This window comes from Hypanus sabinus, chromosome 2, assembly GCF_030144855.1.
Source record: "Hypanus sabinus isolate sHypSab1 chromosome 2, sHypSab1.hap1, whole genome shotgun sequence".
NCBI classification, from domain to species: domain Eukaryota; kingdom Metazoa; phylum Chordata; class Chondrichthyes; order Myliobatiformes; family Dasyatidae; genus Hypanus; species Hypanus sabinus.
In genome coordinates this window covers 16,639,774-16,667,217 of record NC_082707.1, presented here as the reverse complement: position 1 = coordinate 16,667,217, position 27,444 = coordinate 16,639,774, and the positions used below count along the sequence as shown (strand labels likewise).

Sequence of the window (27,444 nt, the reverse complement as noted above, 5' to 3'; positions counted from 1 at the left end):
GTTTATGTAAGACTGTATAATGTTACTGACACTAATATTATAAAACAGTCACATAAACATGTGAAACAGCAACAATAGAAGATGAAAAGTGACCAGTGCGGGATGAGAGTATGTCCGCGAATTGAGAAGTGGGGAGAGCAGTAGGGGATTCAGACAAGTACTGGGTAGTAGCAGGGTGTTAACAAGTCTAACAGCCTGGAGTTAGAAGTAAATCTGCAGATACTGGAAGTCGAAGCAACGCACGCACGCACGCACACACACACAAAAAAAAACACTGGAGGAACTCAGCAGGCCAGGCAGCATCTGTGGAAAAGAGTAAACAGATGACGATTTGGACCGAGACCCTTCATTAGGACTCACAAAGGCTCTCGGCCTGAAACCTCAACAGTTTACTCTTTTCCGTAGATGCTGCCTGGCCTGCTGAGTTCCTCCAGCATTCTGTGTGTGTGTCCTTACCCAGCCTGACAGTTCTGGTTCTTATGCCGCGTTACCTTCTGCCTGGTAGCAGGAGGTCAAAGAGATTGTGGGAAGGGTGGGAAGGGTCTTTGGTAAGCATTTGCAGTGCTACTGATACATGCTCTGAATGGGGGGGGGGGGGGGGGTGGAGAAGAGAGACAAAAGACCCCTGTATATATTTCATACCAGTTTCACTGGATCTGAAAGGAAACATCAGATCACTAGCAACTGATGTGCAACACACTGTTCATTGCTATTGTGTCTGGCTCCCACTGCTCCTTATTCTTATAATTTCATCTGCAGTGGAAAAGCTTGTTTATAAATGCACGTGTGCAATATCATAAGAACACCCAGTGGGTGCCGAGGAGGGAATTTTTAGCAGATACACTGATCAACCAGCTAGTGGTACCTTCTGCCTGCTAGCTGTTTGTATAATACGTATATATAACTTCCCTTTTAACAAACATCAGCTGTTGACAAAGGAAGCAGGCAAACAATTAGTTATGGTTAATGTTGTAATTTGCAGCTCTTGTAGATCAGTGTGGGATGAGTGTGTGCCTGTAAGTTGGGGAGCTTGATGCAGGGCAGTCAGACAGCTTGTCATTAAACTGGATGGATTACAGCTCAAAATATCTTGCATCTGTCGATTAAAATAAAAATCTTACCTCCCCAGAGAAAACAATATGCTTTATGAGAGCCACAATCAGATTTAGGTCTATCTTATCATCGTCGTGCAGAATTTCCAAGGCTTCGATTGTACTGTCAGAATACCTGAAAAGAAAGAGGGAGATTAAATCAAAGGCCCTGCCTGAGGCATCATGCTCAATAAGTGGACACAAGTTTTTGGAAACAGTTTTATATTTTTAAAAAGAATATTGACAAGTGGTTCATTGGTATTTTGTGGTAAGTGATGGAATTTTCTCTGCACAATTCAATGATCGTAGTCCAATGACATTCAGATGTTCAACACTATCCGTGATAAAGCAGCCTATTTAACTGGAAACCTATCCACCACCAATATAACTTGTGCACAGTGAGTGACAGGTTCAAGGTCTAATGATGCCACATAGAACAATATAGTTTAGGATCAGGCCTTTGGATGCATGATGTCTCTGCAAACCATGCCAATTCAATGACCACACCCTCCCGGTCTAACCTCGGATAACTAGGATAATGGCATAGGGGTCTGAAGGGACACAGCTTCCAAGTTCTTCTTCATTTTCTCCTCCTTGAATCAGCGTCTCTTTATCATTGCTGAATAAAAAATCATGGAACTTCTATCACAATACATTGGAAGAACTGGTTAAATTCGCCAACAAGCGGCACCCATAACTGTCCAGTGCACCTTGCACACCGCTCTCCGGGCCACACCCCCCCCCCACCCCACCACAAGGCAAAATGGATTGCCAGCCTGGATGACTGTGCCCAGATCTCAAGGGTGACCTCACTTCAACTTTGATTCATCACTGAGACAAATATATATATTCTAACGATAGATCACCATCCTGCATAGTTAAATTCTCTCCACAGCTGCTCCCTGACCTGTGTAGTTCAAACTTTGTCTGCGCTGTAATGTAAACAGTTACGACATACCTTCCTTGCAACTCTCTCATATACACTGGCCACTGTTGCTGGTATTCTTCTTCAACTTTTTCTTTCTCTGGTCGAAACATGCAGCCTTGCATGAACCTTCTCCTAGAGGATGGCTTTCGAACTTCCTGGCCTTGCGGACGATAGCTGATGAGAAAGCCAGATACAGAAATACTTTTGAAAAAGACATATCAACTCTAAAGACGAGATTCTGCAGATGCCGGAGAAATGGGGCAACACATGAAAAACGCTGGAGCAACTCAGCAGATAAGACAGCATGTACGGAAAGGAATGGGGAGACCATAAAACACAGGAGAATTAGGCCATTTGGCCCATCATTCCATCATGGCAATCCACCCTCCGCTCATTGAGTTTCAGCAAGTTTTTGTATTTTGCATTCCATCCATGTCAGAGAAAATAAAGACAGCTACACTTAGAAATAGGAATAGGGCATACGATGTGCATCTCAATGTAACAACAGCACGGAACAGACCCCTTGGCCCAACGACCCACACCACCAAGCATCCCACCTATTTAACACTAGCCTAATGACAAGACTATTTATAATGACCCATTTAACAAAGTTCAAAGTAAATTTAACAAAGTACATGTACAGAATGTCACTGCATATAACCTTGCAATTCATATGCATACTAACATTTGAAATCTGGGAGAAAACCCACGTGGTTTGCAGGGAGAATGCAGTGCCGAAATTAAACTCTTAACACCCAGAGCTATAATAAAGCGGTGCTAACTGCTACGCTACTGTAGCACCCTTATTTTACTGCAAGGAGGATGAGAAGTGACTTAATAGAGGTGTACAAGATGATACAAGGAACAGTTAGAGTGGACAGCTCAATACCTTCCCACGCTGGCAATAGCTAGTATGAAAGGGCAATCATTTTAGATTGGGTTCCTTAAGATTATAGTCAGATGTGGAAATGAGGATGAGCTCCCACTATCTATTAAATGCTCCCAATGCGTGTGCGTCTCAAATAGCCTCTACTAAGCACCAGGAACAGTTTCCACTAATAGGAGAAGGGCAAAAGTGGGTTACTGGCACCTTAAAACCAGTTGCTTTGGACAGATGGGGTTTGTTAGCCGAGGTTGGCAGCTCATCTAGAAGGAAAACTCTGACCCCAAGCCTCCATTCATGGGGAAAGCATCGGGAGTAAACCCTAAGGGAAAAAACAGGAGCTGGAAGTCCTACGTTGAGTTCAACACTGACTGACAACTCCTGTTATGCTGCTGGTGCCAATTTGTATGGGTCTCTGTCGTTCCTTTGGGTTTTTCAGATGCATGGACAGAGGGACCTTGCTACATGGGCACCAGCTTGCATACCCAGGTAGCTAGGACGCAACATCCATGATTGATCCTGACCAACGGAGGCCTCAGAATTTTACGTTGACTGGAGGAAAGTACGGGGGGGAGGGGTTAAATATCAGAGGTATTTATATGGAGAGTGGTGGGAGCGTGGAGAGCACTGCCAGGAGGTGGGGGGTGGGTGGGTGGTGAACACAGATACGTTACGCACATTTCAGAGACTCAAGGATGACAGAAAAACGAAAGGCCACGTAGGAGAGAATTAGATAGATCTTACAGCAGGTTAAAGGGTCAGCACATCATGGGCTGTAATATCCTCTGTTCATGTTCAAACTAATTAAGCCGATCAGTTTTTGAACCAACTGGCACAACTTTAATCACCAGCCGCACAACATTCCTTATTTTATTGTAAACCATTTACAGACTTACTTAAGTAACTCAATGACATCCTCCAAAATGTATTCTTTCACTGGGAAGGTAAACCCTGGGATATGCAGCATTGGGCAGCTCCCTGCAGAAAAACAGAATAAAGCATGAAGATTCTGAACAATGAATAACATCTGCCACAAAGATTCAAGGTCTTTAACGTTACTCAGTCTGCCAGAGGGCTATATATTGCCACAAATGCCTGCTTCATGTTTCTGAATGAGATTCGTCTTGGTTCACAGCAACTCGGCTAGGTTACATGGGAATGACACAAAAGGCTGCAGAATTTTTAACTCAAGTGAATCACGTCAATAACTACTTTATTGTCAAGTATCCACAAACTTTAATGCCAGATTTAAAAGTCAACAGATCCCCCAACAAAGGTGAAAAAGATGTATTAGACCATTAGAAATAGCAGTAAAATTAGGACTTTCAGCCCATTGAGTCTGCTCCACCACTCCATTATGGATGATTTATTACACCAGTCCCCCCTCCCCCCCCAACAATAGGGGACATAGCCTCAAGATTCGGGAGGTAGATTTAGGACTGAAATGAGGAGAAACAGCTTTTCCCAGAGAGTGGCGAATCTGTGGAATTCTCTCCCCAATGAAGCAGTGGAGGCCACCTCAGTAAATTATATTAAAGACAAGGTTGGAGAGATTTCTGCATTGTAGGGGAATTAAGGGTTATGGGGAAAAGGTAGGCAGGTGGAAATGAATCCATGGTTAGATCAGACATGAGAGGAGAGGCTGTACTAGATCTGGTATTGGGACATGAACCTGGTTAGGTGTCAGGTCTCTCAGGGGGAGAGCATTTTGGAGATAGTGATCACAATTCTATCTCCTTTACCATAGCATTGGAGAGTGATAGGAGAAGACAAGTCAGGAAAATGTTTAATTGGAGTAAGGGGAAACATGAAGCTATCAGACAGGAACTTGGAAGCATAAATTGGTAGTAGATATTCTCAGGGAAATGTACGGCAGAAATGTTGCAAATGTTCAGGGTATATTTCGGTGGTGTTCTGAATAGGTACATTCCAATGTGACAGGGAAAGGATGCTAGGGTACAGGAATCGTGATGTACAAGGAATGTATAAAACCTAGTCAAGAAGAAAAGAAACGATAACAAAAGGTTCAAAAAAACTAGGTAATGATAGAGATCTAGAAAATCATAAGGCTAGCAGGAAGGAGCTTAATAATGAAATTAGAGGAGCCAGAAGGGGACATGAGAAGACCTTGGCTAGCAGGATTAAGGAAAACCCCAATGCATTCTATAAGTATGTGAAGAGCAAGAGGATAAGACGTGAGAGAATAGGACCGATCAAGTGTGACAGTGGAAAAGGGTGTATGGAACCAGAGGTTTGCTTCAGTATTCACTACAGAAAAGGACCTTGGCACTTGGAGGGATGACTTACAGCAACTGAAAAGCTTGAGCATATAGACAGTAAGAAACAGGACGTGCTGGAGCTTTTGGAAGCATCAACTTGGTTAAGTTACCAGAACTGATTGAGATATACCCCAGGCTACTGTAGGAGGCGAAGGAGGAGATTGTTGCGACTCTGGCAATGATCTTTGTATCATCAATGGGGACGAGAGAGGTTCCAGAGGATTGGAAGGTTGCAGATGTTGTTCCCTTATTCAAGAAAGGAGGCAGAGACAGCCCAGGAAATTACAGACCAGTGAGTTTTACTTCAGTGGTTGGAAAGTTATGGAGAAGATCCTGAGAGGCAGGATTTATGAACATTTGGAGAGGTATAATATGATTAAGAATAGTCAGCATGACTTTGTCAAAGGCAGGTCATGCCTTATAAGACTGATTGAATTTCTTGAAGATGTGACTAAACACATTGATGAAGGAAGAGCAGTAGATGTAGCGTATATGGATTTCAGCAAGGCATTTGATAAGATACCCCATGCAAGGCTTATTGAGAAAGTAAAAAGGTATGGGACCCAAGGGGACATTGCTTTGTGGATCGAGAACTGGCTTGCCCACAGAAGGCAAAGAGTGGTTGTAGACGGGTCATATTCTGCATGGAGGACAGTGACCAGTGATGTGCCTCAGGGCAAACACGAGGAAATCTGCAGATGCTGGAAATTCAAACAACACACACAATATGCTGGTGGAACACAGCAGGCCAGGCAGCATCTATAAGGAGAAGCACTGTCGACGTTTTGGGCCGAGACCCTTCGTCAGGATTAGTCTCGGCCCGAAGTGTCCACAGCGCTTCTCCTTATAGATGCTGCCTGGCCTGCTGCGTTCCACCAGCATTTGTGTGTGTTGTGCGCCTCAGGGACCTCTACTCTTTGTGATTTTTACTGATGACCTGGATGAGGAAGTGGAAGGATGGGTTAGTAAATCTGCTGATGACACAAAGTTTGGAGGTATTGCAAATAGTGTGGAAGGCTGTCAGAGAGGTTACTGCAGGACATCAATAGGATGCAAAACTGGGCTGAGAAGTGGCAGATGGAGCTCAACCCAGATAAGTGTGAGTGGTTCATTTTGGCAGGTCAAACATGATGGCGAAGGGACCTTGGGGTCTGAGTCCATAGAACACTCAAAGCTGCTGCGCAGGTTGACTGTGTGGTTAAGAAGGCATATGGTGTATTGGCCTTCATCACCCTGGGATTGAGTTCAAAAGCCAAAGGGTAATATTGCAGCTATACAAGACCTTGATCAGACCCCACTTGGAGTACTCTGCTCAGTTCTGGTCACCTCACTACAGGAAGGATGTGGAAACTAATGAACGGGTGCAGGGGAGAATTACGAGGATGATGCCTGGATTGGGGAGCATGCCTTATGAGACTAGGTTAAGTGAACTCCGCCTTTTCTCGTTGGAGTGACGGAGGATGAGAGGTGACCTGATAGAAGTTTATAAGATGATAAGAGGAATTGGATAGTCAGAGGCTTTTTCCCAGGGCTGAAATGGCTAGCATGAGAAGGCATAGTTTTAAGGTGCTTAGAAGTAGGTACAGAGGAGATGTCAGGGGTAAGGTTTTTATGCAGAGCGCTAAGTGCATGGAATGGGCTGCTGGTGACGGTGGTGGAGGCGGATACAATAGGGTCTTTTAAGAGACTCCTGGAAAGGTACATGGAGCTTAGAAAAATAGAGGGCTACGTGTAACCCTAGATAATTTCTAAAGTAAGTATATGTTCGGCACAGCATTGTGGGCTGAAAGACCTGTATTGTGCTGTAGGTTTTCTATGTTTTTATCTTATTGGATGACGGGGTAGGGTCGACCAGCCAGATGGCCTACTCCTGCTCCTAATTCTTATGTAAACTCCATTCTCTTGTCCTCTTCCCATAATCTTTCATGCCTTTACTACCAACATCCATTTTAAATAGACCTAATGAAATACCACTGACTACTTCCACTTGGAAGAGTGAAAGTACGCACAAATCTCAACACCTTCACTAGGCTTACAATTATCTTGTTCAAAAGCTGAAAGTTTCTGCTGGTTTTCCACTGATAATTGTGTGAGGTAAAAAAAAAAGCAGTTTAGATCCTGCCATTCCATCAGGTCAGGCAGCATCTGCGGAAAGGAATAAACAGTCAACGTTTCAGGTCAAGACACTTCATCAGAATTGGATGAAGAAACATCAACTATTTGTTCCCTTTGATAGATGCCGTCTGACCTGTTGAATTCCTCCAGCACTTATAGTATCTGCAGAATCTCTTATGTTAAAATACTCTGCTTGGATGGAAGAAAACTTGAGGGCACTGTGGGTGGGAAGGATTAGATTGATCCTAGAGTAGATTAAAAATTTGATCCATCGTGGGTCAAAGGGTCTGAACTGTGCTTGCTGTACCTTTCATGTTTTACTGGATGAAAGCAAGAACCAAAGGCAGATGTTAAACCCCAGTGTCAGAAAACTAACATATACAGTGAAGCCCCTGCTAATGATAAGCTTTCTTGAGCGGAAGAACTCAAGCAGACAGGGAGTCTCCAGAATGGAGATGATGGGGTAATTCTTCTGTCAGTCGAACTAGATGACCACACTGCTGCAGATGAATAAGACTACTCTTATACCCCACAAAACTAATCAATAAGCTCCAAGACCAGCCTCAAACATCGTGCAATTGGATTGTCGATTTCCACACTTGTTGATCCCAGTCAGTTCGGTTTGGCAAATACATCTCCGCCACAATATCCATCCACACAGGTGCACAAGGCAGTGTGTTTTACTCCTGCTCTGCTGGCTTTACCCTTATGACTGTGAGACTAAGCACAGTTCCAATGTCCAATTCCAGTTGGCTGATGGCATCATTCGGCTGATTTAAAGGGGCAGATGAATCAGCATGTAGGAGGGAGATTGAAAATCTGGCTGTATGGTGACACACCCACCTCTCACTCAGGATCAGCAAGACTTAGAAGGTCATTACTGACTCAAGGAGTAGGAAACCAGAGGTCCGTGAGCCAGAGGATCAGAGGTGAAGATGGGCGGAAACTTTAAGTTCTTCAGTGTTATTATTTCAGGGGATCTGTCCCAGGCCCAGCACGTATGTGCAATTACAAAGAAAACACAACAATGCCTCAACTTAGAAGTTTGCAAAGATTTGCATGACATCTAAAATGTTGACAAACTTCTATAGCGTGCAGTGGACAGTATACATGTACTGGCTGCATCACAGTCTGGTATGTAAGCACCAATGCCCTTAAACGGAAAAGCCTACAAAGAGTAGTGGATATGGCTCAGTCCAACATGGGTAAAGACCCTCCCCCATCATTGAGCACATCTACGTGAAATATCACAGGAAAGTAGCATACATCATCAAAGACTTCCACCACCTAGGACATGCTCTCTTATTGCTGCTGCCAGCAGGACTCACACCAGATTCAGAAACAATTATTACCCCTTGACCATCAGGGTCTTGAACCAGAGGAGAGAACTTCACTCACCCTATCAGTGAACTTTTCCCACAACCTATGGACTCACTTTCAAAGACTCTTCATCTCATGTTCTTGATATTTATAGCTTACTTATTATTATTCTCAATTTCTTTTTGTATTTGCACAATTTGTTATGTTTGAGTGGTGCAGTCTTTCATTGATTCTGTTATGACTATTTATTATTCTATATTAAATATTTATTGAGTATGCCTGCAAGAAAATGAACCTCAGGGTCGTATATGGTGACATATGTACTTTGATAATAAATTTACTTTGAACTTTATGTAACTATGCTCCAATCAAACATTCTCATAAAAAATTTGCAATTTTTGTAAGGAACTGTGGTCCCTACTTGTTCGATATGTTTATTTTGGATGGATTGCAATCCAGAAAAGAATGAAGGACAAACCTTGAAGGCAAAGTACAAGATGAGAAAATCTGTAGATGCTGCAGATCCGAGCAACACGCTCAAAATACTGGAGGAACTCTGCAGGCCAGGCAGCATCTTTGGAAAAAGGTACAGTCGATGTTTCGGCCTGACCCAAAGTGCAAGGTTAATCCTAGGATTCCTAGCATTCTGGAAGAACAGAGGGTTCTTCAAGTCCAACTCCGTAGACCTTTCAAAATTGCCATGCATTGTTAGGGTGGTTAAGAAGGTGTAAAGTGTGTATTCATTCAATAACTGAGGGATTGAGTCCAAGAGCCCCAAGGCAATACTGCATCTCTATAAAGCTCGTTAGACACACAGAGTATGGTGTTCAGTTCCGGGCCGCCTCATTATAGGAATGATGTGGAAGTTTTGGAGAGGGTGCAGAGGAGATTTACCAGGATGCTGGCTGGCTGGACTGGAGAACATATCATGTGAGGAAAGGTTAAGCTAGAGCTTTCACCTTTGGAGACAAGGACGATGAGAGATGACTTGATAAAGGTGTACAAAATGATAAGAGGCATAGATAGAATGAACACAGTCTTTTCCCAAGGTGGCAATGACTAATGCGAGAAGACATACTTTAAGACAGAGGTTCTCAGCTTGAGGTTCAAGGACCCCTCAGTTAATGGCTGGAGCCCATGGCATAATTACAACTGGAAACCCCTGTTTTAAGATGATTGGAAGAACGTATAGTGGGTGTGAATGTCAAAGGCAGTTTTTTAAAAAACAGAGTGGCAAGTGCATGGAGTACACTGCCAGGGGTGGTAGTAGAAACCACTACTATTAGGGGTATTTAAAAGACACAGACAGGCACATGCATGAAAGAAAAATGCGGGGCAATGTGGGAGAAAAGGCATAGATTGAGTTTAGAGAAGGTTAAAAGGTCAGCACAACTTTGCAGACCACACAGCCTGAACTGTGCTGTACTGCTCCATGTTCTATGTTCTGTTTGCAATAGACTACAACAAGTTATATCCCAGTACTGCTCTATGTTCTGTTTGCAATAGACTTGCTATGTCATAGCCCATTACTGTTCTATGTTCTACATCACATCCCAGTACCATTCTATGTTCTATGATCGATGTGCAATAGATTGCTACGTCATACTCTCAATAGCAGTGTTAATCATGGGTAACAATCGACTACTTTGTGATCCCAGTAGATATTTTCTATACCACTCACTGAAATACTCTGAAAACTGTTCAGCATTGAGTGTTGCGCTCATCAGTATCACTTTCAAATCCGATCTGAAAGCCAAAACGTCCTTCACGATGGTCATCAGCACATCGGACTGCAAGCTCCTCTCGTGAACTTCATCCAAAACAAGGTGGCTGATGGTGGACAAAAGTCTGCAAAGAGATTTTTAAACCTGTTAACAAGACTGGGTCAGGAGTAGCATCTGGCAAATTACAGCAACACTCTTTCATAGAAAGCCTACAAAAAGTAATGCATATAGCTCTGTGCACCATGGTAAAGCCCTCGCCACCTTTGAGCACATTTACACAGAGCACTCTTGCAGGAAAGCAGCATCCACCAAGGACCTCTATGATCCATGGCATGCTTTCTTCTCACTAGGGCCATCAGAAAGGAGGTACTGGAGCCTCAGGACTCAGGTTCAGGAGCAGTTATTACCCCTAAAACATCAGGCTCCTGAACCAGAGGGGATAACGTCACATAGCTTCACTCGCTCATCATGGAACTGTTCCCACAACCTACTGTACGGACTCACTTTCAAAGACTCTTCATCCCATGTTCTCGATATTTATTACTTATTTCTTTTCTTTGTCCTTTTTATATTTGACAGTTTATCTTTTACATACTGGTTGTTTGCCCGTCCTTTTGGGGACCTGCTTCCATTGTGTTTCTTGTATTTACTGCGAATGCCAGCAATGAAAAGAATCCCAGGGTTGTATATAGTGACACAAGTTCTTTGATAATAAATTTATTTTTAACTTTGAACTTGGGAACTTGACAAATCAAGAGTATTTAAAAAAAAGATTAGCTTCATTTGTCACACATGCATCAAAGGATGTAGTGAAATGCTGGCAGTCCACAAGTGTCGCCACACTACCAACATCAACATAATAAACCCACAACTTACTAATCATAACTTGTACGCCTTTTGTACATGGGAGGTAACAGAAGTGCCTGGAAGAAACCCATGCATTTACTGGAAGAACATACTAACTTCTTACGGACAGCAGCAGAATCGCACACTGATTTTAAAGCTAGTGATGTAAAGCATTGCATTAATCACTACTCTACCATCGCACTGCACTATCATGCTGCCCTTCTACAAACTGTAAATACACACTAATGACTTTATGCTCTTGCAATGGAATCAAGTTTAATATAGACTAAAGTGCAATAACATACTAATTAAATGCATACTTACGAATCTGACTGAAGCCACTGGAGAACAATTCCTGTAGTGCAGTACAAAATGGAACCTTGTTTGCGTGGAAAGCGACTGTGAAGCAAGGGAAGTGTGAACGTTAAAAAAGCAAAACGCTACCTTTCAGCCAGCTAATTATAATTCATGTAGCTCAGAACTGGACATCCAATAACACCATCAGAAATTACAATCAACATTTTCCATTCAGTTCTCAAACCAACCTGCATGACCTTAATCACTGTCAGAATAGCAAAGCTGACTACTTGCACTAAGACTATCTTGGCTTGCTTGCTTTTTTCCTGGATAATATATGTTGATGCTTACCTTGTGAATGGTGGGTATCTCACGCCATGTGCCTGTGATGCTGTTGCAGTGCACAAGAATAAACTTGACATTTACATTCTTTTTTTAAAATTAGAAATGATAATATATACGCAGTAACCTAGTACCTTTAAAACAGAACAGTACAAGTCCTTTGGCCCATTATGTTGAGTTTTAACCTAGTCCACAATCAATCTAATCATTCCCTACCCCCCTGCCCATAGTCCTCCATTGCCTTTCATCCATGGGCCTATCAAAGAGTCTCTTGAATAACAGATCTGCCTCTACCAGCTCTTCTGTCAGAACATTCCACACACCTACCATTCACTCATTATGTGCCGTTTCATATGACGTGGGCAATCATGGCCTTTCCACGATCATGATTGTTCTTGGTAATTTTTTTCTACATAAGTGGTTTGCCATTGCCTTCTTCTGGGCAGTGTCTTTATAAGAAGGGTAACCCCAGCCATTATTAACACTCTTCAGAGATTGTCTGCCTGGCATAACTGGGACTTGTGATACGTACCAGCTGCTCATATGACCATTCACTGCCTGCTTCTAATGTTTCAGAAGATCCTGATTTGGGGGCAGGGGGAAGGGGCAAAGCAGAGGCTACTCCTTGCCAAAAAGGTGGCCTGTATGCTAGTGCACGTTACACCTCCTTTGGTAGAGATGCATTTCTACTTCACCATCTTATACACCTATTACTCTGCACTTTAAAAAAAAAACTACCTCTGACATTCCCCCTGTTCTTTTCTTCGATCATCTAAAAATTATGCCCCTTGGTATTAGCCATTTCCACTCTGGGAAAGGTTTCAGGCTGTCCACTCTATATATGATCATCTTGTATAGTTCTGTGAAGAACCTCTCATTCTCCTCCTTAAAAGGATATTTCCCAGAGCACTTCAGAGGCTACAAGATGACAAATAGCAGGTTCAGGAACAGTTGTTACCCCTCAACTAGTGGCAAACTTCATTCACCCCAACATTGAAATGATTCCACAATCTATGGACTCACATCCAACGACTTTACAACTCGTATTCTCAGTATTTATTTACTATTTATTATTATTAAATTTTGTCTTCACAATTTATCTTCTTTTGCACGTTGCCTGTTTGTCAGACTTTGTGTGTGGTTTTTTTAAATGATTCTATTAAACCTTTGTTCTACTGTGAATGCCCACAAGAAAATCAATCTCAAGGTAACATATGGTGACATGTACGTACTTCGATATTAAATTTACTTCAAACTCTGTTGCTTGTACTAGTATCCCCTTACATCCTGTGGTGCCTATACTTGCCTTGTTTCATGATGTTCTGGTGAAGTGCATTGGGATGCACTGAAGTTTGAAGGCTTTCAAAAGAGAACACATTAGGCCAAGTCAGGCAATTGAGGCATTTTGCAACAAGAAGGAAACAAGAGAAATTGCAGGTCTGAAAGTCAAGTGACACAAGGTGGTGCTAGAGCAGGGGTGGGCAAACTTTTTGACTTGAGGGCCACAAAGGGTTCGAAAATTTGACGGGGGGGCCGGACCAGGAGCAGATGGACGGAGTGTTTTGGTAATACACCTCATAGGAGAAAATAAAATATCATGGGATATGTAGAAAACATGTGCTTTAATTTCAATTGAAAATGAACAAATGCATTACAACAAAATATCTGTCTTTGAAGTCCCATGGTATTTAGCTATTTATTGAAATGACTTTTAAAACACTGAAAATTAAATGAATAAAATACAGCTTTTTTAATAGTAACAGTTATTATTTTAAAGCACTGAAGATTCTGTTATCCTTCAAGATATTATCATCATCACTCTCCTCCTGACTGTCTTTATTTCAAAAATGGTAGGAGATGCAGGTCTACTTGTCCTGCTCCTTCTTATTCAATTGTCCCGTGCCAAAACTCAACAACGACCCGCACAATGACAGAACAGTGAGAGCGCGCCTGTATGTGGAGTGCGTTATTTGATCTGGAGCGCATTTTTTATTTTGAGAACGTACGTGCACCTGCGCACTCCTCATGTCCATCGCTTAACAGAAATGACATGTAACATGTAAGGCTTATTGAAAAAAATATTTTCAAATGCATTTTTTACATAACACAACGAAGAAACTTATTTTTAATTTCAGTGGGAACAGTGTTGTTGGTCTCCCTTTTTAGCCAGCGCCTCAAAGTCTGGATTTAGTTTTGTTGTGGCGATTCTCAGGATGGATCTGAGGTGTTGGTCAGTTAACTTGGATCTGTGGCTGGCTTTGTTGATGTTCATGACGATGAACGCCTGTTCACACAAATAGGTCGAGCCGAACAAAGAGTAAAGCGCAAATGTGGAGTAATACGCTGCACCTCAGCAAATGTCAATGTGTAGCGGTGTGCTACATGCAGCGCTAAAATTACGACATGGAGTCGGTAACTGCAGTCGAAGGAAAAGACTTTTTTCGAAATCCCCAGCCTCACTTTTACGCCTCCCTCAACCTGCACCCCCCCCCCCCCCCCCACCACATGGCGCAGAGGCTCCAAAGCTCTGTGCTCACAAATCCCCGCAGGCTATCTCCCTTAGCCGGAACGCTGGCTAATTGTGAGCCGGTTCGGATGTGCCAGGAAATGGGTCGCCACAAATGTATATAGAGTGCGTCATCTATTGGGAAAACGCCAGAATTGCGGGGAAGAAACGTTAACAAAGTTTATTAATATAATTTCATCAAGTTCTGCGGGCTGGGTTAAAAAGCTTAACGGGCCACATATGGCCCGCGGGCCGCTGTTTGCCCATGCCTGTGCTAGAGCAATTCCGCAGGTTGGGTAGTGTCTGAGAGAGGAAAGGGATAACTAACGTTTCAAGTCAAGACCCTTCATTAGGTCCGAAGGACAGAAGGGAGATAGCAGGTAAAAAAAGGTGGTGGGGGGGGAAGTGAGAGCTGGTGGGTGATAAGTGGACCCAAGTGAGGAAGGGGAGAGAGTAAGAATGATTCAAAGTGGTAGGAAGTGACTGCTGGCAATTTCAACAGGCTGGAGATCATGGAATCTAAAATTAATGGCTGGTGGAATCTGAGTTTTATAATAGTGGTGGATGGTATCAATCTGTCTCGAAGGTCAATGGATGATGATCATCATCATAAGCCTGGAGAGAAGGTATGGAGATCTTGAGATGCCCAGTCATCAAGATCCCCCTCAGCCTCTCCAGTGTAGTCCAAAGGACGGCTTATGAAGCAATATGTCTGACACCAGCTTGGCTGCAGGAGCTGCTAGAAGAATGTTCAGTGACATTCAGTCATCTTGGGGGCTCCACTCCAGATCTGTCTGAGTGCACTCCTGCAGCCATCATCTCTAATGAGGCTGGTCACAAGGCAGTGTGGCTATCTACCCACAGCTGGAGATCTGTTTCACGAGCATCAGGGTATGTCCACATACCAGTGGGTCAGCGTGCTACGTGTGCAGGGCCCAGACCACCTCTCCATCCTCTGTAGTTTAGCCCAAGTTCGAAAGTTCAATTTCCACGTGTCGCCAGCGAGGAGGCACTACCTAATTTGCTTTTTAGCTGATCGGCACAAAATTGTGGGCCAAATAGCCTATTCCTGTGCTGTACTATGTTCTATTTAAAAAGAAGAGGCAGACAGTGATGATGGCGCTAAACGGCGACTCCTTTGCCTGCATCTTCGAAACAGATTTCTATCTTTGATCTCTTTTTTTCCCCTTTCAAGGTCCTTTTGAAGAACCTGATCTGGAGTCAAGCTCTGACTTCGGTTCTTTGCAGGAATGGAACCTGCTCTCAGGGCCTCACGACAGGCTGCTTTTCGATATGTCAAGGCCTTCAGGGGGCCAGAATTTCGTGGTTCTGGAGGTGCGCTGATTCAAGAAAGACTGATGCGCGCGGGAGAGCAAGGAAGGTCGGAAGCAGCGGGCTTGCTGTTGGCTGTGTGCTCAGAGGCAGAGAGCTCAGAAAAAGTGACGCAACAGACTTTTAACACCATAAATCAGCAAGTGTTTTGTTATGTCTCCCCCCACACTGTGAAAACTAGGACACCTTTCTCCCCCTTATTAGGGAGGAAGAGAGCCTGTGGTATGTTGAATACTGGGTGAACGAGTAGTCAATGTGATACTGCAAGCCTGTGTCTTTATTGAGGTTTTGCTGCATGCTTGGGTGCTTGGTGGGGGTGCTGGAGCTTTTTTGCTGGTGGGGGTGGGGGGTCATTTGCCTTGCTGCTGCTTGTGTGGGGGGGCTTTGGGATTCTAAAATTTAACAGTCATTCATTCTATGGGCATCCCTCTGTTTCCATGGATGTTTGTGAAGAAAAAGAATTTCAGTTTGTATATTGTATACAACTCTCTGAAATTAAATGTATCTATTGAAACTACTGAAAGGAAATTTAAGGCATAGTTAACTGAATTCATGACTGCCTATCCTAAGGCAAAGAAAATACCTTGGAAAACTCAGGCTGGAAAAGCAATGAATGTCAATTGGATGGCAATGAATGATAAGTTTGAGGGATACAACGAGGTTTCATGTAGAATTACACCAATTACACCAGAGAGTCACTAAAGTTGGCCTTAGGGTATGAACCTCCAATAATGACGACACAAGATTCTGCAAATGTTCGAATCTGGAGCGGAAAACAAACACTGGAGGAACTATTTGATTATGCAGTATCTGTGGAGGGAAGTGGACAAGGATAAGAAGGGTCTTCACCGACAACATTGACTGCCCATTTCATTGCATAGGTGCTGTCTGACTGCTGAGCTTTTCCAGCCTTTTTCCTTCTGGCCTACAGAAGATGATGGGATGTGGACCAGAAGAGAGAACATCCAGTGTGAGTGAGTGCTTGATCAAAACAGCAATCTGCTCCCTGCAGATCCATTCATTACTTCCTAAAATAATCTGTATTTATATAGGGCTTTCAACAAATCTCCTCCAAGGCGTTTTACAGTAGTACTAGCAGATAAAATTGCCAGTGCTACTGCACTAAAAGAGGTTTTCAAAAGCAACCGAAAAATTGTTGAAGCCTTGAGATGGAACAATCTGTTCTAAAATAAATCATGACTTTCCATCACATCTTTTGTCGTATATAATTTTGATTTATGTTTGAGTATTCATATACACTCAGTGGGTATCTCCTGCTCAAGGTCTTCTGCTGCTGTAGCCTGTCCACTTCGGGGTTTGACATGTTGTGCATTCGGAGGTGCTCTTCTGCACATCACTGTTGTAGCACATGGTTGTTTGAGTTACTGTCGCCTTCCTGACAACATGAACCAGTAATCTGGTCGCTTTCCTCTAACTCCTCCCACTAACAAGACACTTTTGCCTACTGAACTGCCACTTATTGTTTTTTTCCCACTTTATGCACCATTCTCTGTTGTGCGTGAAAATCCCAGGAGATCAGCAGTTTCTGAAATACTCCGTTTGGCACTGACTCATTCCACTGTCAAAGTCACTTACATCACATTTCTACCCCATTCTGATGTTTGGTCTGAACAACAACTGAACTGCTTGAGATGTCTGCATACATTTATGCATTGAGTTGATGTCACATGATTGGCTGATTAAATATTTGCATTAACAAACAGGCAAACAGGAGTACCTAATAAAGTGGCCAGAGAAGAAAACTGCCCAAGGCTTAGCGATCAATAAACCAAATGAACTGTATGTACTGAGGAGGAGCACGACAAATATAACAATTTCACCACTTAGTTGAAAGCATTGCAATTTAAAATAAACTGTTCAATGAAGAACACAATTAGTGTGCAGAAGAAGCATTTTTACCTGTAATTTACATAACTGTATTGAGAAGGTGTTAGAGGCAGCTGGGTAGAAAACAGGGAACCAAATATAGCTTTATAAAAAGGTCTCAGCATTGCACAGGATGCAAAACAAAGAAAGGCAAGTTTGTGCTGCTCACTAAAAGCAAGCAAACAGCATCTAAGAGCAGTCGCTTTTCTGGATCATTGGGACCGCTTTTGAGGCAGGCATGACCTGTACCAAAAAGACGGGTTGTACTTGAATCCGAAGGGGACCAATATCCTGGCACAGAGGTTTACTAAGGCTATTGTGGAGAGTTTAAACTAGAATCGATGGGGGGGGTGGGAACCAAACTGAAGAGATAGTGGAAGGGGCGGTTGGCTCACAAATAGAGAAAGCTTGTAGGCAGTGTAAGAGGGAGGATAAGCAGGTGGTAGAGAAGGGATGCGCTCAGACTGATGGTTTGTGGTGTGTCTATTTTAATGCAAGCAGTATCATGAACAAAGCAGATGAGCTTAGAGTGTGGATCAGTACTTGGAGAAATTATGCTGTGGCCATTACAGAGATTTGTATGGCTCAGAGGCAGGAATGGCTACTTACGAGTGCCAGGCTTTAGACATTTCAGAAAGGACAGGGAGCGAGGCAAAATAGGTGGGGTATGACACTGCTGATCAAGGATACAGTCACGGCTGCAGAAAAGGAGGAAGTCATGGAGGGATTGTCTACAGAGTCTCTACAAGTGGAAATTAGAAACTGGAAGGGGTCAATAACTCTACTGGGTGTTTTTCATAGACCACCTGATAGTAACAAGGACATCGAAGAGCAAATAGGGTGACAGATTCTAGAACAGTGCAATAGTAACAGGGTTGTCGTGATGGGAGATTTGAATTTCTCCAATATTGTCTGGCGTCTCCCTAGAGCAAGGGATTTAGATGGGGTTTATAAGGAGTGTTCAGGAAGGTTTCCTGACACAATATGTAGATAAGCCTACCTGATCTGGTATTGGGAAATGAACTTGGTCAGGTGTCGGGTCTCTCAGTGGAGAAAGTGATCACAATTCTATCTCCTTTACCATGGCTTTGGAGAGGGATAGCTGCAGACATATTAGGAAAGCATTTAATTGGAGTAAGGGGAAATATGAAGCATAAATTGGGAGCAGATGTTCTCAGGGAAATGTATGGCAGAAATGTGGGAAATGTTCAGGGGATATTGCATGGTGTTCCACAAAGGTACGTTCTAAGGAGTCAGGGAAAGGAGGGCAGGGTACGAGAACCATGTTGTACAATGGTTGCAGAAAATCTAGTCAAGAAGAAAGGAACAGCTTATGAAAAGTTCAAAAAACTAGGTAATGATAGAGATCTAGAAAATAATAAGGCTAGCAGGAAAGAGCTTAAGAATTATATTAGGAGAGCCAGAAGGGGCCATGAGAAGGCCTTGGCAAGCAGGATTAAGGAAAACCCCAATGCATTCTATAAGTATGTGAAGAGCAAGATGATAAGACGTGATAGAATAGGACCGATTGAGTATGACATTGGAAAAGTGTTATGAAACCAGAGGAGATAACATAAGTACTTAATGAACACTTTGCTTCAGTATTCGCTACAGAAAAGGAGGGATGACTTACAGCAGGCTGAAAAGCTTGAGCATATAGATATTCAGAAAGAGGACGTGCTGGAGCTTTTGGAAAGCATCAGGTTGGTTAAGTCACCAGGATTGAACAAGATAGAACATACAGGGTAAATGGTAGGGCATTGAGGAATGCAGAGGAACAGAGAGATCTAGGAATAACAGTGCATAGTTCCCTGAAGGTGGAGTCTCATGTAGATAGGGTGGTGAAGAAGGCTTTTGGAACGCTGGCCTTTATAAATCACAGCATTGAGTACAGAAGTTGGGATGTAATGTTAAAATTGTACAAGGCATTGGTAAGGCCAAATTTGGAATATTGTGTACAGTTCTGGTCACCGAATTATAGGAAAGATATCAATAAATTAGAGAGAGTGCAGAGACAATTTACTAGGATGTTACCTGGGTTTCAGCACTTAAGTTACAGAGTAAGGTTGAACAAGTTAGGTCTCTATTCATTGGAGCATAGAAGGTTGAGGGGGGATTTGATCGAGGTATTTAAAATTTTGAGAGGGATAGATAGAGTTGACGTGAATAGGCTGTTTCCATTGAGAGTAGGGGAGATTCAAACGAGAGGACATGATTTGAGAGTTGGGGGCAGAAGTTTAAGGGAAACACGAGGGGGTATTTCTTTACTCAGAGAGTGATAGCTGTGTGGAATGAGCTTCCTGTAGAAGTAGTAGAGGCCAGTTCAGTTGTGTCACTTAAGGTAAAATTGGATAGGTATATGGACAGGAAAGGAGTGGAGAGTTATGGGCTGAGTGCGAGTAGGTGGGACTAGGTGAGATTAAGAGTTCGGCACGGACTAGGAGGGCCGAGATGGCATGTTTCCATGCTGTGACTGTTATATGGTTATATACCTCAGGCTACTGTGGGAGGCAAGGGAAGAGATTGCTAAGCCTCTGGCAATGATCTTTGCATCATCAATGGAGACAGAGAGGTTCCGGAGGATTGGAGGGTTGCAGATGTTGTTCCCTTGTTCAAAAAAAGGAAGTAGAGATAGCCCAGGAAATTATAGACCAGTGAGTCTTACTTCAGTGGTTGGTAAGTTGGTGAAGAAATCCTGAGAGGCAGGATTTATGAACATTTGGAGGCATAATATGATTAGGAATAGTCAGCATAGCTTTATCAAAGGCAGGTTGTGCCTTACGAGCTTGTTGAATTTTTTGAGAACGTGACTAAACACATTAACAAAGGTAGAGCAGTGTATGTAGTGTATATGGATTTCAGCAAGACATTTGATAAGGTACCCTATAGATTTATTAAGAAAGTAAGGAGGCATGGGATCCAAGGGGACCTTGCTTTGTGGATCCAGAACTGGCTTGCCCACAGAAGGCAAAGAGTGGATGTAGACAGGTCATATACTGTATGAAGATCTGGTGACCAGTGGTGTGCCTCAGGGATCTGGTCTGGGACCCCTTCTCTTTATGATTTTTATAAATGACCTGGATGAGGAAGTTGAGGGATGGGTTAGTAAATTTGCTGATGACACAAAGGTTGAGGTTGTTGTGGATAGTGTGGAGGGTATTACAGCTTACAGCAGAACATCGACAGGATGCTGGGCTGAGAAGTGGCAGATGGAGTTCAACCCAGATAAGTGTGAAGTGGTTCATTTTGGTAGGTCAAATATGATGGCAGAATACAGTATTAATGGCAAGACTCTTGGCAGTGTGGAGGATCAGAGGGATCTTGGGGTTGAGTCCATAGCTAAAAGTTAAAAAGTTAAAAGTTAAAACTCAAAGCTACAGTGGAGGTTGACTCTGTGGTTAAGAAGGTGTATGGTGTATTGGCCTCATCAACTGTGAGATTGAGTTCAAGTACTGAGAGGTAATGTTGCAGCTATATAGGACCCTGGTTAGACCCCACTTGGAGCACTGGGCTCAGTTCTGGTCACCTCACTAAAGGAAGGATGTGGAAACTATAGAGAGGGTGCAAAGGAGATTGACCGGGATGTTGCCTGGATTGGGGAGCATGCCTTTTGAGAATAGGTTGAGTGAACTTGGCCTTTTCTCCTTGGAGTGATGGAGGATGTGAGGTGACCTAACAGAGATTTACAAGATGGCGAGAAGCATTGATTGTGTGGATAGTCAGGGACTTTTTCCCAGGGCTGAAATGGCTAACATGAGGAGGCATAGTTTTAAGGTGCTTGGCAGTAGGTACAGAGGAGATGCCAGGGGTAAGTTGTTGTTGTTTTTACGCAGAGAGCGGTGAGTATATGGAATGGGCTGCTGGCAATGGTAGGGACACATATAGGGTCTTAAGAGACTCTTGGATAGGTACATGAGCTTAGAAAAACAGAAGGCTATGGATATCCCTAAGTAATTTGTAAAATACATGTTCAGCACAGCATTGTGGGCCGAAGGGCCAATATTGTGCTGTTGGTTTTCTATGTTTCTAAGAAGTATTTTCAGATATATAAAGAGTAAGAGAGGTGAGAGTGAATATCTGACTGCTGGAAAATGACACTGTAGTGATAGGAATTGGAGGGACATAGAAATTGCAGACTAACTGAATATTATTACGCAGATGTACAGGTGTATCTAATAAAGTGGCCAGTGAGTGTATGCCAGGGATAATAAATGTGATTCCAATACTGACCTTTGTAACCGGATCTGGTAGCCGGTGCTGTTTCCTTCACCACAAACTTCAGCTCTCTCTGCTGCCACTCTCTCAGCGATCTGAAGGTGCAGAAATGGTCAACATTAGATATAGGCCATTCAGCCCCTCAGATGTGTTCCAGCGTTCAACTGGATCATGGCCCATCCGTACCTCAACTGGTTACCCATCTCATGTCTAAATCCTTTGACACTCAAAAATTCACTCTGTCGCAATTAACCCCCAAGGTCTATTGCTTATCAGGAGCCAATCCTACGAAAATAAGTACTTATTGATATTCCTTCGAAATAGCTCTAATGTCCTTTTCTTCTTAATTCCGCCCTCCCATAATCATCTGAATATGATAATTCTCAGTCATCCAGGTCATTGTATATCAAGCAGTAATAAATCAAGGCAACTGGACTTGGTGTTTCTAGACAACAGAGCAAGTCCAGTTGCCTTGACTTACTACTGCTTGAAAGATCTCAATAATCTGTTTAATCTTTCAATCAGATCCCCCCTTGAAAAGTTAAATGATTTTGAGCAAGTTGGGCATTAATTGGCGCAAGTTGATGCTAGTGCACAGATGAGTGGAAGAATCCAGGTGGAGCTGATGGAAGAGTATACAGGATCTACGTAGAAGACTACACAGGATTTACTGCATTCATTTCATGAATGCTTTAGCAAGAGGGCAGAGCAGATTTATCACGACACTGCCCAGATTAGGGGTCGTGTTTATTCTTTCACTGACTATGGTAACAGGCCCTTCCTGCCCAACAAATCTATGCCATCCAACCAGACCCATGTGACCAACTAACCTACTAACTCAGAGATCAAGAAGGCAAAGGAGGGGAAAGAAAAGGAAATACAAAAGCTGGGATAGTGGAGACAGAAGGGAGTAGTAACCAGAAGTTGGAGAAATTTATGGTTGTGTCATCCAATATAGACCCTTTTTCTCATTAAAATCCATTGGGAAGGTAGTAAAGGAATCTGAAATCCTACACTCAGTGATTCAGAATTCAGATTTCTGTATGGTCCATGAATGCATAAACACTTGTGATTGCTTTTTTTTTTGCACTGCACTGTGACCACAAAATATGTTTCACATCATCCAAGACAGTGACAACAAATCTGATTCAAGCAGGTGAGTTGTTCCTATCAGCTCCAATGTGAGTACACCCAACTTGCTCAACAATCCCTCCCTCATAAGGAGCTGCTTCACTGCAGAAATTCACAGTGAAATATTTCTGAGGAGCCCTAGTGGAAAGCATTAGTCACTGCCCATTACACCACTGGGGTTTAGAGAAGCAACAAAGGACTCCATCTCTGGGTTTCCTTCATCATGTCAGTAGACTCCTCTTGGTTTTCAGTCCTGTCAGTCACGCAAGTTCTGGGTGGCGATTCAGGAATACCACCGCACTCAGACAGAGAAGGATTCTTCATTGCCGTTTCCGAAACAATTTTGTTTTACCAGTCAGGGTTGTCAGCCCTGAGCTGAACCCCTAAACCTGAAGGACCGGTGGACCACTCTTCGTCTGGCCTCTACCCTTTGACTTATTTGGCATGGATGACCCAACCAAGAGTCAAACCTTAAAGCTCTGACTCCAGCCAACACAGCTCTCCAGGTCATTGAGATATGGCAGCCTCCAAACCCAACAACAAGGTTGTGGTCCTCTTGGAGAATGAAAAGCATGTACAACACAATATAACATGTATTGGGGTAATGATTTTTTTAAAAATTGCTCATGAACAGCACTCTTTTCTTCAGGCAGCTTCTATACTCTTCCTCTCTCCCCTCTTTCATAAACACAGAGATTATGCAGATGCTGGAAATCCAGAGTAACATATACAATACCCTGGAGGTCAGGCAGGTCAGGCAGCATCAATGGCAGCAAATAAAGTCAACAGTTCAGGCCACAGACCTTTCATGAGCTCTGATGAAGGGTCTCAACCCAAAATGTCGACTGTGTATTTGCTCCTTTGCACAAATGCTGTCTGACCTGCTGAATACTTGCAGCATTTTGTATGTGTTACTTTCCCCTCACACTGAACTTACTCAGTTTGTCTCACAATATTTTGCCCAGTGGCATAACAACTGGAAACAGCAGCGGAGTGAGCGGACTTACAGATATGGCACTGATCCGACGCGGTTGGGTGCACACAACTCTGCACAGCGAGCCCATTCCTCTCTCGATGTAGTCGTCCAGAATGAACTGCGTTACCTGCGTCGTTTTGCCACAACCCGTTTCTCCACTTATGACAACCACCTGATTCGTGCTGATCAAGTCCACCACCTCCTGCAATTAAGATTTTTTAGGAACGTGGTCAGGAACAGATTATGGTGACACATCAATGCTCTTGATTTTTCAATACAATTGAAGGAGCTGTGAAGGCTGAAGGGAGATCTAACAGAGGTTTATAAGATTATGAGAGGCATAGATAGAGTTGACAGACAGTATCTTTTTCCCCCAAAGTTAAAATGTCTAATACCAGAGGGCATGCATGTAAAAGGAGACGTGGTAGTTTCAAAGGAGAAGTGAAGGGCAAGTTTTTTTTATATAAACACAAAGTGGCGGTGGGTTCCTGGAATGTGTTGCCTAGGATGGGGATAGAGGCAGAATACACTAGGGACTTTTAAGAGATACTTAGATAGGCATATGAATGTGAAGAAAATGGACATTATGTAGGAAGATAAGATTAGTTTAGTTGGTCATTTGATTACTAATTTAATTGGTTCAGCACAACATTGTGGGCCAGTTCAGTACTTTATGTTCTATGAATAGTGGGTGTCACTGCTACCCCGAAGACAGTTAAATCTTCTCTTTGACAGGAGCTTAGTAGGACACTCCAACTGCTTTTGGCTGACATGTCAAACAACGTTCAGACTGTAGATGAGAAGGAACCACAACGGAGAGATCTGCAGTCACCTCCATGTCGTACTGGGAAATTCAGGGAGATTTCATTCCCAGACACAAGAGGTTCTGCTGTTGGCCACGGCAGATTTGAAATGTGGAAGAAAATGCCAAACTTAAATGGGTCAAGGATGGTGAGTCTCATTTTGTGAGACTGTGCTTAGTCTTCCCCCCCTCCCCAACCACCTTGTGGGCTCTGCTCGGAACTAATACTTGCTGTGGGATAATCTAATCAGAACAACTGAATGTGGGCACAAGGAGTTTCAGGTAATGACCCGCTAAACTAGAGACGTTTTGGGCTGAGAACCCCTCATCCTATAAAACTATGGATGTAATGCTGAGGCTTTATAAGGTACTGGTGAGGCCTCACTTGGAGTATTGAGAGCAGTTTTGGGCCGCCATCTAAGAAATGATGTGCTGACATTAGAGAGGGTTCAAAGGAGGTTCACAAAAATGATTCTGGGAATGAAAGCAACACACAATATGCTGGAGGAACTCAGCAGGCCAGGCAGCATCTAGGAAAAGAGTATAGTCGACATTTCGGGCTGAAACCCTTTGGTAGGACTGGAAGAAAAAAAGCTGAGGAGTTGATTTAAAAGACAGGGGAGGAGAGAGAAAGGTGACACGTGAAGCCTGAAGGGGGAGGGATGAAGTAAAGAGCTGCAAAGTAAATTGGTGGAAGAGACAGAAGGCCATGGAAGAAAGAAAAATGGGGAAGAGCACCAGAGGGAGGTGATGGGTGGGCAAGGAGATAAGGTGAGAGAGTGAAAAGGGGATGGGAAATGGTGAAGGAGGTGGGGTGGGGTCATTACCAGAAGCTCAAGAAATTGATGTTCTGCCATCAGGTTGGAGGCCACCCAAACAGAATACAAGTTGCTGCTCCCCCAGCCCAAGTGTGGCCCCATCATAATACTAGAGGAGGCCACGGCTATCGGAATGGGAATGGGAAATGGAATTAAAATGGGTGGCCACTGGGAGATCTCAATTTTTCGGGTGACTGAGCATTGGTGTTCAGCAAAGCAGTCTCCCAATTTACGTCAGGTCACACCAATATACAGGAGGCCACATTGAGAGCACCAGACACAGTATATAATCCCAAAGGACTCACAGGGGAAGTGTTACCTCACCTGGAACAACTGTTTGGGGCCCTGAATGGTAGTGACAGAGGAGGTGTAGAGGCAGGTGAAGCACTTGTTCTGCTTGCAAGGATAAGTGTCAGGAGAGAGATCAATGGGGAGGGACAAATGTTGAAGAAAAGATGGAGTCTCTGAGGACCCAAGAGCTAGCATTGGGACCTGAGAGTCATGGGATTGCAGAGTGTTTATGGGGGAACTGCAGCTCATGAAGACCCAGCCTGAAGGGTAAGGCTGGATTCAGAGTCGGAGGTTGCGCAATTGGCATTTCTGAAGTGCTCAAGTTCACTGGAACCTGTATTGACAGCGGTGGAGACCGGGTTTAGAATTTGCACTGGATTATTAAAACTGTTGAGATCAGCAGCAGGGCTCAGTCTGGAGGCATTCTGGCCTACCGGCGTTGCAGTCAGCAGGTTCGGTGGTCTGTAGACTGGCGATCTTCCAATCCTTACTGGGAATGAAAGGCTTGTCCTCTGAGGAAGCGGAAAGGATGTTTCCTATAATGGAGGAGTCCAGGGCCAGAGAGCACACCTCAGAATAGAGGAATGTCCATTTAGATTAGAGATTAGGAGGCATTTCTTTAGCCAGAGGGCGGTGAATCTGCGGAATTCACTGCCGCAGGTGGCTGTGGAGGCCAAGTCATTGGGTGTTTTTAAAGCCAAGGTTGAAGGATTCTTGATAAGTCAGGCCATGAAAGGTTACAGGGAGAAGGCAGGAGAATGGGGTTGAGAGGAAAATGGATCAGCCATGACCAAATGGTGGAGGAGACTCAATGGGCCGAATGGCCTAATTCTACTCCGACATCTTATGGTCTATCAGGAAAACAGGAGGTGTCAAATTCTTGAAAGTGAGTCCATAGGTTGTGTTCAATAATCTGTTCAGTGTCGTGGTGAGTGAAGATGTCCATGCTGTTTCAGGAGCCTGATGATCAGAAGGTAATAACTGTTCCTGAACCTGGTGGATGGCTGATATTAGGATAGGGCAGGATCTTCTGGTCACGTTTAGAAGCTCTTGATGCAAAATGTGCACTCTGCAACAAATGAGCCAACATAATCGAAGGCCAATCTCACCCTGGGCTCACCCTCTTCTACCATCCACAGCGGACAAAAGCTTGAAAGCAATGCCACAAGGTACAAGGTCAATTTCTGACTTACTGTTGTAAGACTATTGAACAGACCTCTTGCATGATAAGATGGACAATTATTCTCACAATCTATTATGGGAGTATCAGTAAGGCAAGGGTTAAAGATAATGTCCAGGCAAGAAAAGTGTGGGCAGTTGTAGTCAACTCAGACAAGTGGGGCCTCAGAACTGAGACCTTTGCTAGAGAAGTCTTTGAAGCACAACGCTGCCCTTTCTATAGCAGGAGGTGCTGGAGACAGAAGAAATAGTAATATGACAGGATGTGAAACACACCCAATAATTAAATGACAATCGCTTTACCAACTTCAAAGTGTCATCACTTGTCAGCTTGTAGTTTCCATTGACTTTTAACACCTGTACTGTGAATGGTGACTGATCTTGCACACAAGGAATTCAAGTGTACACAGTTTACCAAATGGTCAATATATGTAATTTATATGCCAACCCTGTATTATAATAGCACATTTCTGTCCTGACTT

At 43.4% G+C, this 27,444-nt stretch overlaps 1 protein-coding gene across 2 annotated transcripts in view; it reads right to left on the bottom strand.

Annotated features, from left to right (window-relative positions):
• dhx36 (DEAH (Asp-Glu-Ala-His) box polypeptide 36) overlaps positions 1-27,444 on the bottom strand; it is a 130,452-nt gene that overhangs the window by 71,357 nt on the left and 31,651 nt on the right. For both annotated transcript variants that reach the window (XM_059992411.1, XM_059992413.1), the window contains 7 exons: positions 23,904-24,074; positions 21,781-21,860; positions 11,511-11,585; positions 10,298-10,464; positions 3,799-3,880; positions 2,050-2,193; positions 1,122-1,227 (listed from right to left, as the gene is read on the bottom strand). In XM_059992411.1, coding sequence (XP_059848394.1) covers positions 1,122-1,227; positions 2,050-2,193; positions 3,799-3,880; positions 10,298-10,464; positions 11,511-11,585; positions 21,781-21,860; positions 23,904-24,074 — 825 coding nt within the window. The remainder of the gene's footprint in view (positions 1-1,121; positions 1,228-2,049; positions 2,194-3,798; positions 3,881-10,297; positions 10,465-11,510; positions 11,586-21,780; positions 21,861-23,903; positions 24,075-27,444) is intronic.